The following is a 12,747-nucleotide window of genomic DNA, read 5'->3' as shown; positions in this document are numbered from 1 at the left end:
CTGAGGAGCTTCCGGGAGCCGCGACCTAGGGTAGCTGACGTGGAGGCTTTGGAAGTGCTACCGGGAGTGGCGGGATCCGCTAATCTGACCTGGGAGCCGGAGGCCTGAAGGATGCTAACCAAATTCGAGACCAAGAGTGCGCGGGTGAAAGGTAACACAGAAGAAGAGGGTAACGGTAGAGGTTGGATGTTCGGGGATGTGCTGTCACTGAGGAAGAGAGAGTGGGAGGACTCGTTGACCGAATTGGGCCTACTGAAAGAACCCAGAGGGAGGCGGGTTAGGGTTAGTGGAGTCTCCGCGCTGCTTAGTGTGTCCTGGGACTGTGATCGACTCGTGTCATGCTTTGTTTGTGCATTGTAGGAGAGCCCTTAGGCCCGCTTCCTATTCTTTGCATCCGCCTCTTCTGGGGGTGTGTTCCAACTCTTTCTGTTCTTAAGCCCTTATGACTTGTACGCTTTATGACTATGTCATATGAAGTTCTTCTGGGGATTGAATCTCAGCTTCTGTCACTGTAGCTTTTTCGGAGTCAGTAGTACTCCAGTAGCCTGTCTACACCATTTCAGTGGCCAGTGCTTCCGCTGGACTTTTTTGCTTATTTGGAATTAGGGAATGGAGGCCTACAGCCCCATAAAGTCCCGAGACTAGTAAGATTGTCCGAAGAAATTCAAGATGCTTTGTATTAGATTTGAATACCAGATAAACAATTAAATGTGTGGTAATCTTGAAAGACAAAGGCCTGAGATCACACTCTTTCAAAATGTTGATATTAGGAAAGCAGAGAATTAAGTCTACGTAACTCTGATAAAAATATATCTGCAATATTTCATAATATGTACTATAGTGAAGTGGTTTAGAATTTGTTCATTGGAGTTAATCGAACTTGCTTAGGAATTCTGAAACATCTACTAACAAGCCACCTTATGTGGCTTACTTACTATCTCTAAATCTCTATATGCTTGTCTTTAAAAATAAGGGTAATTAACATTTTCTTATAAAGAGAATTACAATGAGAAAATATATTAAATGTGTTTATAATGTGCCTTGGCCAGACTTGGTACCTCAAAAACTGGAGGCTATTTAACGTGAGACTGTATTCTGAGCAGTTTCTAAGTCTCATGGGAAATTTGATCATAAAGGGTGCCATTAAGAATTCTTAGTACGGAGAGACCCTGTCTCAAAATGGCAAAAAAGGAAGAGAAAAGAGTCATCATCTCTGGTGCCAGTCCTGGTGGCTTTAATCCCAGCACTCAGGAGCCTGGTCTACATATCAAGTGACAGACCAATCGAAGCTACACACTGAGACTCTATTCCAAAAAAAAGGTTCTAGGGGCTGGAGAGATAGTTCAGTTGACACAATTGACTGTTTCTGAAGAGAGCCTGAGTTTGGTTCGCAGTCCAGCAGTTCACATCCACCTGCAGCTCCAGCTCTAGGCGACCTGACCCCTCTTCTGGACTCTGGGCACCTGAACTTCCGTGTGCACGTACATAATTAAAAGAACAAACAAAAACCAGTTTCTGGTATTTGAGTAGTTGAAATGAGTCTTCATTTTTTTCTATGAGCTCTTTTAAGATTTCTTCTTGAGTACTAGAAAAGGGTGGGGAAGGGGCTGGAGAGCTGGCTCAGCATTTAAGAAAGGGGTGGGGGAAATCGGTACTTGAGAGTTAATTAAGAGTGCTGGATCAGAGTTAAGAGGGCATACTGTCTCTACAGAGTTGGGTCCCATCACTCAAGGCATATGGCTCACAGCTGCCTGTAACTCCAGCTCCACAGGATCCATTGCCCTCTTCTGTCTCAGGCACCTACATTTATGTGCATATAACTTCTACACAGACACATAAAATTAAAAATACAAAAGTGCTAAGTTGGATATGGTGGTTCATATCTGTAATCCTAGCTTGTGAGAAGCGGAGGCAGGAGCATTGCTACAAATTGGAGACTACATAAAGAGAACTGTCTCAATAAAAGGAGGTGGCTAACAGTATATCATAAAAATAAAAAAACATCATACGAAATAGATGCCTTCATTAACTTGCTATTAGAGTATATTCATATAATGTTTTTACAACTAAGCAATAGTTACCAGAGTTGGTTGTGGTGACTCATACATGTAATCCCACCACTTGGGAGACTTAAGGCAAGGGGGTTGCTGCAAGTTTTGAGACCAGCCTAGACTACAAAGAGAGGCTATGTTGTAAAAAACCGAAACATTCCTGATGTGGTGGCACAGAGGCAGGCAGATCTCTGAGTTTGAGGCCAGCCATACTAAACAGCTAAGACTACACAGAGAAACCTTAGCTTTGAAAACACTTTTTAAAAAAAATGACCAAAACATTAGATGTCCATGTTCTAAGCCAGTAAGATGGCTCAGTGGGTAAAGGTGCCTGTCACCAAGGTGAAATGAGAAAGCTGATTCTCATACATGTGTGCCATGACGTGTGCATTTAGACACAAACATGTACACACCCACAAATAAATGTAACACAAACTTTCTATTGTACATGTTCTGTCTTATAGTCATCTAGTTTTCAAGTCTGTAGCCTAAAGCACTATTCAAGCAATTGACCAAGATTATCCATAGAAGTATCTTCAGTAGACCTTTTGTTTGTTCCTTTGGTTTGGGTTTTTCAAGACAGGGTTTCTCTATGTAGCCCTGGTTTGCCCAGATCTTACTATGTAGATCAGATCTGCCTGCCTCTGCCTCCCAAGGAAATAAACATGTATGCTTCCATCACCCGCCTTCAGTAGATGGTTTTTATAGCCAGAAACTAAAGGTGAAATTTAAATGTTTCCTAAGACTAAGGGTTTTTTTGTTATTGTTCTTGTTTGTATTGTTTAGTTTTGTTTTTTAAAGACAGTGTCTCACTATAAAACCAGTGTAGGCCTCAAACTCAGTGTTTCTGTTTCAGTCTCCCAGATGCAGGATTACATGTGTGTAGTACCATGCCCAGCTTGTGAGTGAGTGAGTGAGTGTGTGTGTGTGTGTGTGTGTGTGTGTGTGTTGCTAGTGATCATACGCAGAGCTAGACAAGCCAACCTTCTCCGACTGAAGTGAATCTCCATCTTCAAAACAGCCTAAATGTGATAGGCAGGTGAGGTAGCTCAGTGGTTAAAGGGCTTACCACCAAACCTAATGACCTGAGTTCAGTCCCCAGGGCCCATATGGTAGAAGGAGGGAATTGACACCTGCAAGTTTTCCTCAGACCTCCACACATGCACTACAGCTTGTGTGTACCCACGTGAAAACTCACTCATCGTGTCCACAGAGTAAATAAGTTTCATTAAAAATTGTAAGTGTAGTGCCCTTGTCCCTTACACCTGTAAAAGAATGAGTTTCTGTTAAATTAAGTGTAAAAAGATTCATGTCATATATTTAAGTGAGAAAGGTTTCCAAAATAGCAATGTGTAATTCCATGTTCATAAATAATAAAACATGTGTTTATATGTAGCTTCACTAAAAACTTGAAGGACACACTTCAGGCTGTTAACAGTTCTTTCTTCTGGTATTTCCTTTTGTCATTCTGGTGGAGTAACAAGGACTAGATTTGTTTTCTTCCTTAAACTGCTAAACATCTAAACAGAATTACAATGGTTTTAGACATTGGTTGACAGAGTACAGGAAATTATTTTTTGAGGGAAGGAAAATAAACAAGATGAACCTTGTTTGTTTAGGTTCGTGCTAAGAGATTGATTCCAGGCTGCAGTGAAGGAAGAGGGAAAATCCTGTGGAACAGCTGAGGAACAGAGCTTAGCATTTGGGGCAACAAAGACGGTTAAAATAACCTTAGAAAGTCCCAGAAAAGGGAGAGTGATAGAGGGCTGTATGGATTCCCTTGAGCCTTTGTCAGAGTATTGATAGGTACATGCATGTGAGAAAAATATTCAAAATTTAGGGGGGAAAGACATCAAAAGGCAGTTGTGGGGCTAGAGAGATGGCAAACTGGTTAAGAGCACGTGCTGCACTTGCAGAGGACGCAGGTTCAGTTCTCAGCAGCCACATGGTGGCTCATAACCATTTGTAACTCTACTTCCAGGGGATCTGACACTCTCTTCTGTGTTCTGCAGACACCAGGCATGCATGTGGTACACATGGACACATATGGGCAAAATACTCCTACACATAAAAAAATTATATTAAAAATTTTTAAGACGTAGTTATGGTAGTTGTATACATACTTATAATTCTAGGACTGGGCGGCTGAGGAGGGAAGACAGTGATTTTGAGGCCAGCCTAGACATAAGATCTGTCTTTTTTTATAAAGAAAAAATTAACAACCGAGAGCTAGAGTGATGGCTTACTGGTTGAGAGCACTTGATGCTCTTCCAGAGGGCCCAGATTCAGTTTCCGGAACTCATGGCAGATGGCTCACAACCACCTGTAGCTCCTTCATAACTGCACATAGGCACACACCTGCACGTAGTCAAAAAAAATAATAAAAAGTCTTAATAATAATATTTAAATAAAGAAGAAAAAGAGAAAGCAATTATCCCAAAGTTCACACAAGGCTGGAAATAGTCTATGCTTTTATAAGACAAACGAAGATTCTTTTGCCCTTATTGAGCTTCCTGTAGAGCCTCTCCGGTGGGTATTCCCTTAGTAGTGGTTCCAAGTTAGATCTAGACTATACAGGTAGCTTAGACTCACAGACAAAACCAGATTATATCTGTTGATTCCAATTAAGTTGTACCTCAGAACAAAGCCTAACAATGTTTAACAAAATACCTAACGAAAAAGGTATTGTATTTGGTATCCAGCAAAAAGCTAGTCGTCAGCCAGGTGGTGATGCAGTGCACCTTTAATACACGTACTAGGGAAGAGAGGCAGGCGGATCTCTGTGAGTTCAAGGCCAGTCTGGTCTACAGAGTGAATTCCAGGACAGCCAGGGCTACACAGAGATGCATCTTTAAAATTTAGTGAAAAGGTTATCAAGCATCTTGAAGGGATAGATAGATAGCCTCTGGTTAATCTAGTTGTTCCTTCTTTGTCATAGGTGACAAAAGATGATATTACCTTGTTGTATAATTTTCTGCTTTTCCCCCTTCCCCAGGCCTTAGTTTTCATCCTAAAAGACCCTGGATCCTGACAAGTTTGCACAATGGGGTCATCCAGTTATGGGACTATCGGATGTGCACCCTCATTGACAAATTTGATGAACATGATGGTAAGTTAATTTCTAGGGAAAAATTTAAAGAGATGGCTCAGTGGTGAAAAGTGCTAGCTGTCCTTTCAGAAGATTTGAGTTCACTTCCCTGGGCTCAAGTAAAGACCTATAACAATCCAGAGCTCACAACAATAGTGTGACTATTGCTCAAGAGATGTCATACTCTTTGTCTTCCACTGATACTTGAACAAGTTGAACATGTACATATACAAAATAAAAGGGAATTAAAAAATAAAGATTTATTTATTTAATGTATATGAGTACACCGTATTTGTCTTCATGAACACCAGAAGAGAGTATCAGATCCCATTACAGATGGTTGTGAGCCACCATGTGGTCGCTGGGATTTGAACTTGGGACCTCTGGGAGAGCAGTCAGTGCTCTTAACCACTGAGCTATCTCTCTAGCCCAACAGTGATTTTTTTTTTTTAAGGACAAGTATTTATCATCCCCCAAATAAGAATCCTAGTTTGATAAGGATTCCCCCTAGAAGTGCAGAATGTGGAAGTAAAAGGGGGTAGAAACAAATAAAAACTACAAATGAGTTTTATTAGGGCCACATGTTGGCAGCACACATCTTTAATTCCAGTACTTAGAAGGCAAAGGCAAGCAAATCTCTTGAGTTTGAGGCACGCCTTGTCTACAGAGTACGTTCCAGGACAGCCAGGGCTACACAGAGAGACCTTGTCTTAAAAAATGAAAGAAAGAAAGGAAAGACGAAGAAGAGGAGGAGGAGGAAAAATGAAGAATGAAGATGGCAGATCATATTAGTGCTTCCCCACTATCTTTCCACAGGCACCTATGGAGGCCTGCTGGGAACAGGACTTCTAAAGGGCAAACATGTCTGGAAGGTGTGGTGCAAGGCCACGTTTCCTAGCTAGGAGTGAGGTCTCTGAAAAAAGAGAGCACAGGGCTCTTCGTAAAGCTGAAGGTGTTTATGCCCAAGATGAAACTGAATTGCACTTGGCCAAGAGGCATGCTTATGTGTATAAAGCAAAAATCAATGCAGTGACTCCCAGAGGCAAACCAAATAAAACCAGAGGAATCTGGGGAAAGTAACTCAGGCCAGAGAAACGGAGGCATGGTTCACGCTGAATTCTGAAGCAACCTTCCTGCTAAGGCCATTGGACTGAGTCCATGTGATGCTGTACCTTTCGCAGATTTAAACTAAAGAAAATCAAATATACAAAATGGATCTGTGCTTTTGTTTAAAAGAGAAAGAATGTTAGGAACTGTCGAGGTGGCTCAGAGGATGAAGCAATGCTGCCAAGCCCGAATGCCTTAGTTCCATCCCCAGCACCCATGTGGTAGATGGAGAGAATTGACTACAGCTCCCTTTTTGCCTGTCTTCTTCCCTAGGTCCAGTGCGTGGCATTGACTTCCATAAGCAGCAGCCACTCTTTGTCTCTGGAGGAGATGACTACAAGATTAAGGTACAGGGGATCTGTCATGGCTGGGAATAATAAATAGGAGAATGTGGTATGGTTGGTTTTTTGTTTCTGTTTTTGTTTTGTTTTTTGTTTTTGGTTTTTGTGTGGGGAGGGGGTAAGGTTTGAGAATTAAAGAAAGAACTGAAAGACAGAAGAAATCATGGATCCAAACTTAGACTTCTAACATTGTCCAGAGCACTTACCCAGCAAATGCTTACTGAATACTTATTGTATATCAGAAACTTACTTTGTGTGGGAATCGAAAATAAGTACAAAGTGACTTCTGTTCTCAAGAGACTTTAATTCAAGGGATAAATGTACAGTTACATAATATGTGTAATTTGGTGAATGATATATTAAATACTTAAAATAAGAAAGAGCAGTCCAGGTGCAGAGATGGACATGGCATAGCTGGGTGTGTTTGTAAATCTCCAGTTGGTTTTAGAGAGTTAAGATGTGAAAAAGGTGGAGGCAGGGAACAGAAGATAGAGAGGGATGAGATTGTGAGTATGTGTCTGTGATGCTCACGAGTTCGCTGGTTGTTGCACAGACATGGAATCAATACTGGGCCTTAAATATAGAAGTAGTATAAGATTTACATGGAATTTGTATGTTTGTTTGAGACAGGGTTTCTTTGTGTATCCTTGGCTGTCCCGGAACTCACTCTGTAGATGAGGCTGGCCTCAAACTCAGAGGTCTGCCTGCCTCTGCCTCCCAAGTGCTGGGATTAAAGTTGTGCACCACAACCGTAACCTGGCAGTTTTTTTTTAAAGTTACTCAGATGGTAACAAAATATTGGATACGTTGGTAAGGACTAGAGAGGTAGATTACTCATGAGGAAATTAAAGCTGGAGTAGGTACAGTTTTCTGGAGTTTGGGGGAATAGATAATTCCATATTGCTTGAGGTACCTAAGAAACTCACTGAAGATGTTTGGGAGTTGTCGATAAAGAGGGAGCTAAAGTCACAGTATAGAAGATGCTGCCCAGGGAACAGTTTCAGTAATGGGCAGATGATCCTCTAAAAAGCAAGAGGCAACTTTCCCTTGAGGAAAAGTTGCCCACACGTGGATATGCCTTATATTCTGACTTTTCTTTGAGACCAAGCCTATGTTTATGTTTTTGGGAATATCTTCTTCTGAGTACATCTCTTTCTCTTAACCCTTGTGATTAAGTCTGCATTAACATATCTTTATCAAACCCCAACTCTAAGTGGAAAAGAAGTATTGGTATAGGAAAGAGTAATTTTATAGTTTGGAGATTAACCAAGGAAAAGCAAAACCGTCTAAGATGCCAAGGAGGAAGGAAATTTGGGAAAGATAAAGTGATCAGAATGAGATCTAGACTAAGAAGAAACCTTTAGATTGCCAAGGTAGGAGCTCATTAATAATCCTTTTAGCTCACTCTCAAGTGAGATATTAAATAGGATGGAGGCAGTTCTGTGAAGACTAACTATAACAAAGGTAAAAGATAGTGCGGCAACTTCGGGGGCTGAGGGTATGGCTCATTTAAGTGGAGTACTTATTAGTGTATGTATACCTACTTATCTAGGGTATGTATACCTGTAATTCTCAGCTCTTGGAAGGACTTGGAGGCAGGAGGATTAGCAATTCAAGGTCATTGTTGGTTACATAGCAAGTGTGAAGACCACCTGGGCTATGTGAAACCCCTGCCTCAAACAAGCAAACAAAAAGAAACCTGATGAGCCTTTCAGAAGTCCAAGGCATTTAAATCCTCATGCTTGGTTGAATTTCTGCCTTTGCAGGTTTGGAATTACAAACTTCGGCGCTGCCTCTTCACTTTGCTTGGACACTTGGATTATATCCGTACAACATTTTTTCATCATGTAAGTGGCTGCTGACCTCATTGTGCAGCATTGGAATCTGTCCATAGTAATATATGTGTCTTACCTGACATACTTACTGACCAGTCTCCCTGCCTTTTGTTTTGGCCATGCTGGGCATTTAACCTGGTATCTTATGCCAGCAAAATCCTCTGCCATGGATCCCAGCAGCAGTCTCCTTATCCTCAGGAGCCCATGCTTGAGAGCTGAGGGGACTAGTTCAGTTGGTGTGTGCTTCCACTCAGGCATAAAGGCTGCAGTTCAGTCCCCAAAGCCAAGCCTGGTGGCACACACTTCTAATCTCAGTGTTGGGGAGACAGAGCCAGACAAACTATGTTATATTCAGTTTAATTGGATCCAATGGGCTCCAAGAGGAAGTTACTGCTTTTTTATAGAGAAATGTCGAGATTTTATTTTGTTCCTGAGCTGCCAAACCAAAGTTGTAGGCTAATCCCATGTGTGGTATTGTTATTTAGCAGTAGATATACCCAGAAAAATTAACAAATATATTGAAGCATTAACAGTCAGATTCCTCTGTCTAAGGACTTTAGGAATCTGGTGGAGCTGTTTCCTTAGCCAGTCTTAGGCTCACTGCCTTTAATCTATCAAGTTTCTCTTTCTCTTTCTTTCTCTCTCCCTCTCTCTCAAGTTTCTTTTTCCCCTTTGAGACAGGGTCTTACTATATAGTCTTATCTGCCTTGGAATTCACTATGTAGATCTGGTTGGCCTCAAAGTCACAGGGATCTACTGGCTTGGCTCCCATGTGATGGGGTTAGAGGTGAGAATCACCATGTCTTGCCATTTGTCTGATTTCATATGGTAGATTCGAAAATGAATTAGAGAGACTCCTAGCCTCTTATCTAATCCTGTAATGACAAGATCTCCCTATAATTCAGTGTTATAATTCAATGAAACAAATACTTACTGATTAAGTTTACTTATTTCCTTAATTTAAAATATGGCCTACTGTTGGGTGGGGATGAGGGACATGGGTTGTTTTGTTTTGCTTTGTTTTGTTTTTTGAAGCATAGTCTCACTTGTAAATTTATCTTTTATTCTCCTGTTGTAATTGTCTCCCAAGACTTATTGCCTCAGTCTGTTAACCTAGGCCTAGTCCTGGAAGCTTCTAGCCTCTGTACAATCTTTTCTAGGCCTAGAATGTTTTCAGTCTCTGAGACTTACCACTGAATAAGCTCACCACTTTCTGCTTCTTTCGGATCTCTGCCTGGCTGGTTCAACTCAGATGTTCTGACTCAAACTCTTCTCCAAGATGACTGATTTAATCTTGCTTTTCTGGACTTCTAAATTGCTCTGTTTGGCCTCATTTTGACTTTGGCAGTCTGTCCTAATCTTCTGTCTTCACCTGTGTCCTGTTATCTCTCTGCAGTCTCTCTCTATAACTGTCCTGGTAAAACCGCCTCCTTCCTCTCTCTGTACTGCACCTCAAGTAGCTTCCCTTTCCTTTCACTTGTTGTGAGTTTGGGCATGTGTCCTATTCTGCCAATCTTTCTCTGATTTGTTGCTTTGTCTGCCACTCAATTAGATATCACTTTCAAACATGGGGCTTCTTTCTACAAACTAACTTTACCTTTATTGTTTGGGATTAAAGGTGTTTATTAAGAGTGTGTTTGTATTCCAGCCAGAGGGATTAAAGGTGTGTGCTAAGGCTGAACCACACCACAACTAGAAACAGATTTTTTCCAGTAAACAACATAATATTGGGGTTCACAGTGTGATCAAATATCCTGCAATACTCACTATGTATCTCCAGTTGTCCTGGTATTCACTACATTAACCATATTGGCCTTGAACTCAAAGAGATCCACTTGCGCCTGCCTCCCAAGCACTGTAAAGGTGTGTGCTACCACACCTAGCTGGGATTTTTCTTTTAATAATCTTAGCACAGGATAAAATGATAGTAAACTAAAACATTTACTAATAAATACCATTTGTGATTATCATAAAAGACCTCCTGAAGAGCCTTGCCTAGAGTAAGTCTGGGCATAGTAGTATATACTTTTAAATCTTAACACCCTCATTACTTGTGAACACATAATTTCAGGGCTAGCCTAAACTACATAATGAGACCCTGTCTGAAAAAGCAAGGCCTGGGGATAATAAAACACTTGTCAAGGTCTGGAGAGATGGCTCAGTGGTTCAGAGCACTGACTGCTCTTCCAGAGGTCCTGAGTTCAAATCCCAGCAATCCCATGATGGCTCACAACCATCTGCAATGAGATCTGACACCCTCTTCTGGTGTGTCTGAAGACCTCTACAGTGTACTTATATATAATAAATAAAATCTTAAAAACAAAAAACCCAACAACAACAAAAAACTTGTCAAGCATGCACTAGGCTCTAGCCTGACAGAACAAGACTATTTAGAGCCTTGTCTGAAATGTCTTTCAGGAATATCCTTGGATTCTGAGCGCCTCAGATGATCAGACCATTCGGGTGTGGAACTGGCAGTCTAGAACCTGTGTCTGGTAAACCAAGAGGCAGTAGTAGCCTCAAAGAGGGTTTGATTGTTCCTTGAGTTTTATAGTCAGCTCCTTTTCAGGTCAGTCATTTTCCTTCCCATGTGGGCCATGTCTCCTGATTGTAATGATATCAGTCTGGATTTTGTAACATCTTAACAAGAAGAAAGGCATATAAGTAGGCTTTTAGAATAGAATGTTTAGCTGCTTTTCAGTTCTATTCCTATAAAACTGGACAGTGAGTCTTTGTGTTTGAATTGGTCCTTTAGAATTTTCACAAGAGGTAGGGACTGTGTAGAGCCACAGCCTTTAGAGGTACCCTACTAAATTCTATAAAGTATATTTCCAATTAAGAATTACTAAGATTGCATTTATTTTTATATTTTTATGTCTTTAATCTGAGAGAATTGTATAATCTCAGTTCTATGGAATTAATGATATTTAAATATTAAACATTTAGTGTCAGAAAGAGAATTACTGGAACAGGCAACGATGGCTCAGTGGATAAAGGTGTCGTGCAAGCCTGGCAACCTGAGTCTTACCCATGCAAAGGTGGAAGGAAAAACTGACTCTACATGGTACCTCCGGTGCTGCTCCCCTAATAAGAAAAGAATGTGAATATAAAAGCACCTTTTTTTTTTTTTTTTTTTTGAGATCCTCCTGCTTAAAGGCATGTGCCAGCACTGCCTGGACAAAAAAAGAAATACATGTTTTTAAAAAAGCTATTAGCACAGGTGGCATTGCTTATTACTAGCTCAAAGTTGTTAGGATGACTCACCTTGCTGCCGCAAAAAATACAATTAAATAAACACTTGTTGAATATGAAGAAAGGTATTTATTTAGCTTAGGGGGGGCTTTTGGTTTCTGTCTATAATTTATATGATTTTTTTTTGCAGTGTGTTAACAGGGCACAACCATTATGTAATGTGTGCTCAGTTCCACCCCTCTGAAGACCTGGTGGTATCAGCTAGCCTGGACCAGACTGTCCGCGTTTGGGATATTTCTGGTGAGCTGCCCAAGTTCAGAGGACAATCTAGTCATGTCTGGCGCAAAACTGCAATTGCTTAAAATAGCAAGGGTATTAGGCTTAGAACAACAAAAATTAGAATATTCCATTCCTATATAATATCATGTTTATTTTTGAAGGTATCGAATCTGCTTTGAACGTTCATGTTAGAGTATTTCTGAGAAAGTGGCTTACTCTAGAAAGCTAATTTGGTTTAGTTACCTCAGATTTTCATTAAAATACGTACATCTAAGTTATTTGGTTAAGAGCCAAGCTTTCCATTCAAATATTTTACAAAATGTATCCCATTCACGTATTTTACAAAAATAAAATATAAAAATTGAGACAGGTAAACGAGACTTGTGGACCCTGTTTGCCTTATTTATAAATGAGAAAGTCTACACATTTTTATATAGTAGAGGACAGAGTAGGAAGGAGTTACAACTTTTTTTATCCAGAAAACTTTTTAATAAGCTTTCTAAGACTTTCTAGACTTTGGAAAATTGGGCTAGTTCTTCCTGTCATAGTTTACATATAGTGATTTTTGAGATGAGGGTTGAAATTTGAGTGCAACACAGAGATCTAAAATGTTGATACACAGAATTTAAACATTGAGAGCTATTTGTCACATGTTGAGGAGCTTTGTTTTGGGATAGGGAATGTGCTGAGACTAACTACTGTGCTTCTCTACCCAGTTACATTATTTAAAAAAAAAAAAAAAAAATCACTCACTAAACTATCTTTATTTGCCACTTCAGAAATTCTTAGAGATTGAGTTCTCTGGAAAGTCAGTGGTGATAAATGCAAATCAGTGTTTCTTTCCAAAATAGGAA

At 40.3% G+C, this 12,747-nt stretch overlaps 1 protein-coding gene across 2 annotated transcripts in view; it reads left to right on the top strand.

Moving 5' to 3' along the window:
• Positions 1-12: 12 nt before the first annotated feature.
• The window catches only part of COPA (COPI coat complex subunit alpha), a 41,155-nt gene continuing 28,420 nt past the window's right edge, over positions 13-12,747 (top strand). For both annotated transcript variants that reach the window (XM_080939401.1, XM_080939400.1), the window contains exons 1-6: positions 13-151; positions 5,047-5,160; positions 6,520-6,593; positions 8,354-8,434; positions 10,841-10,917; positions 11,805-11,914. In XM_080939401.1, coding sequence (XP_080795527.1) covers positions 112-151; positions 5,047-5,160; positions 6,520-6,593; positions 8,354-8,434; positions 10,841-10,917; positions 11,805-11,914 — 496 coding nt within the window. In that variant the 5' untranslated portion in view covers positions 13-111. The remainder of the gene's footprint in view (positions 152-5,046; positions 5,161-6,519; positions 6,594-8,353; positions 8,435-10,840; positions 10,918-11,804; positions 11,915-12,747) is intronic.

The sequence above is a fragment of the Micromys minutus genome, assembly GCF_963924665.1.
Source record: "Micromys minutus genome assembly, chromosome: 1".
In the NCBI taxonomy this organism is placed as follows: Eukaryota; Metazoa; Chordata; class Mammalia; order Rodentia; family Muridae; genus Micromys; species Micromys minutus.
Note: the sequence above shows the minus strand (reverse complement) of the source record. Positions and strands in the feature narration are given on the sequence as shown.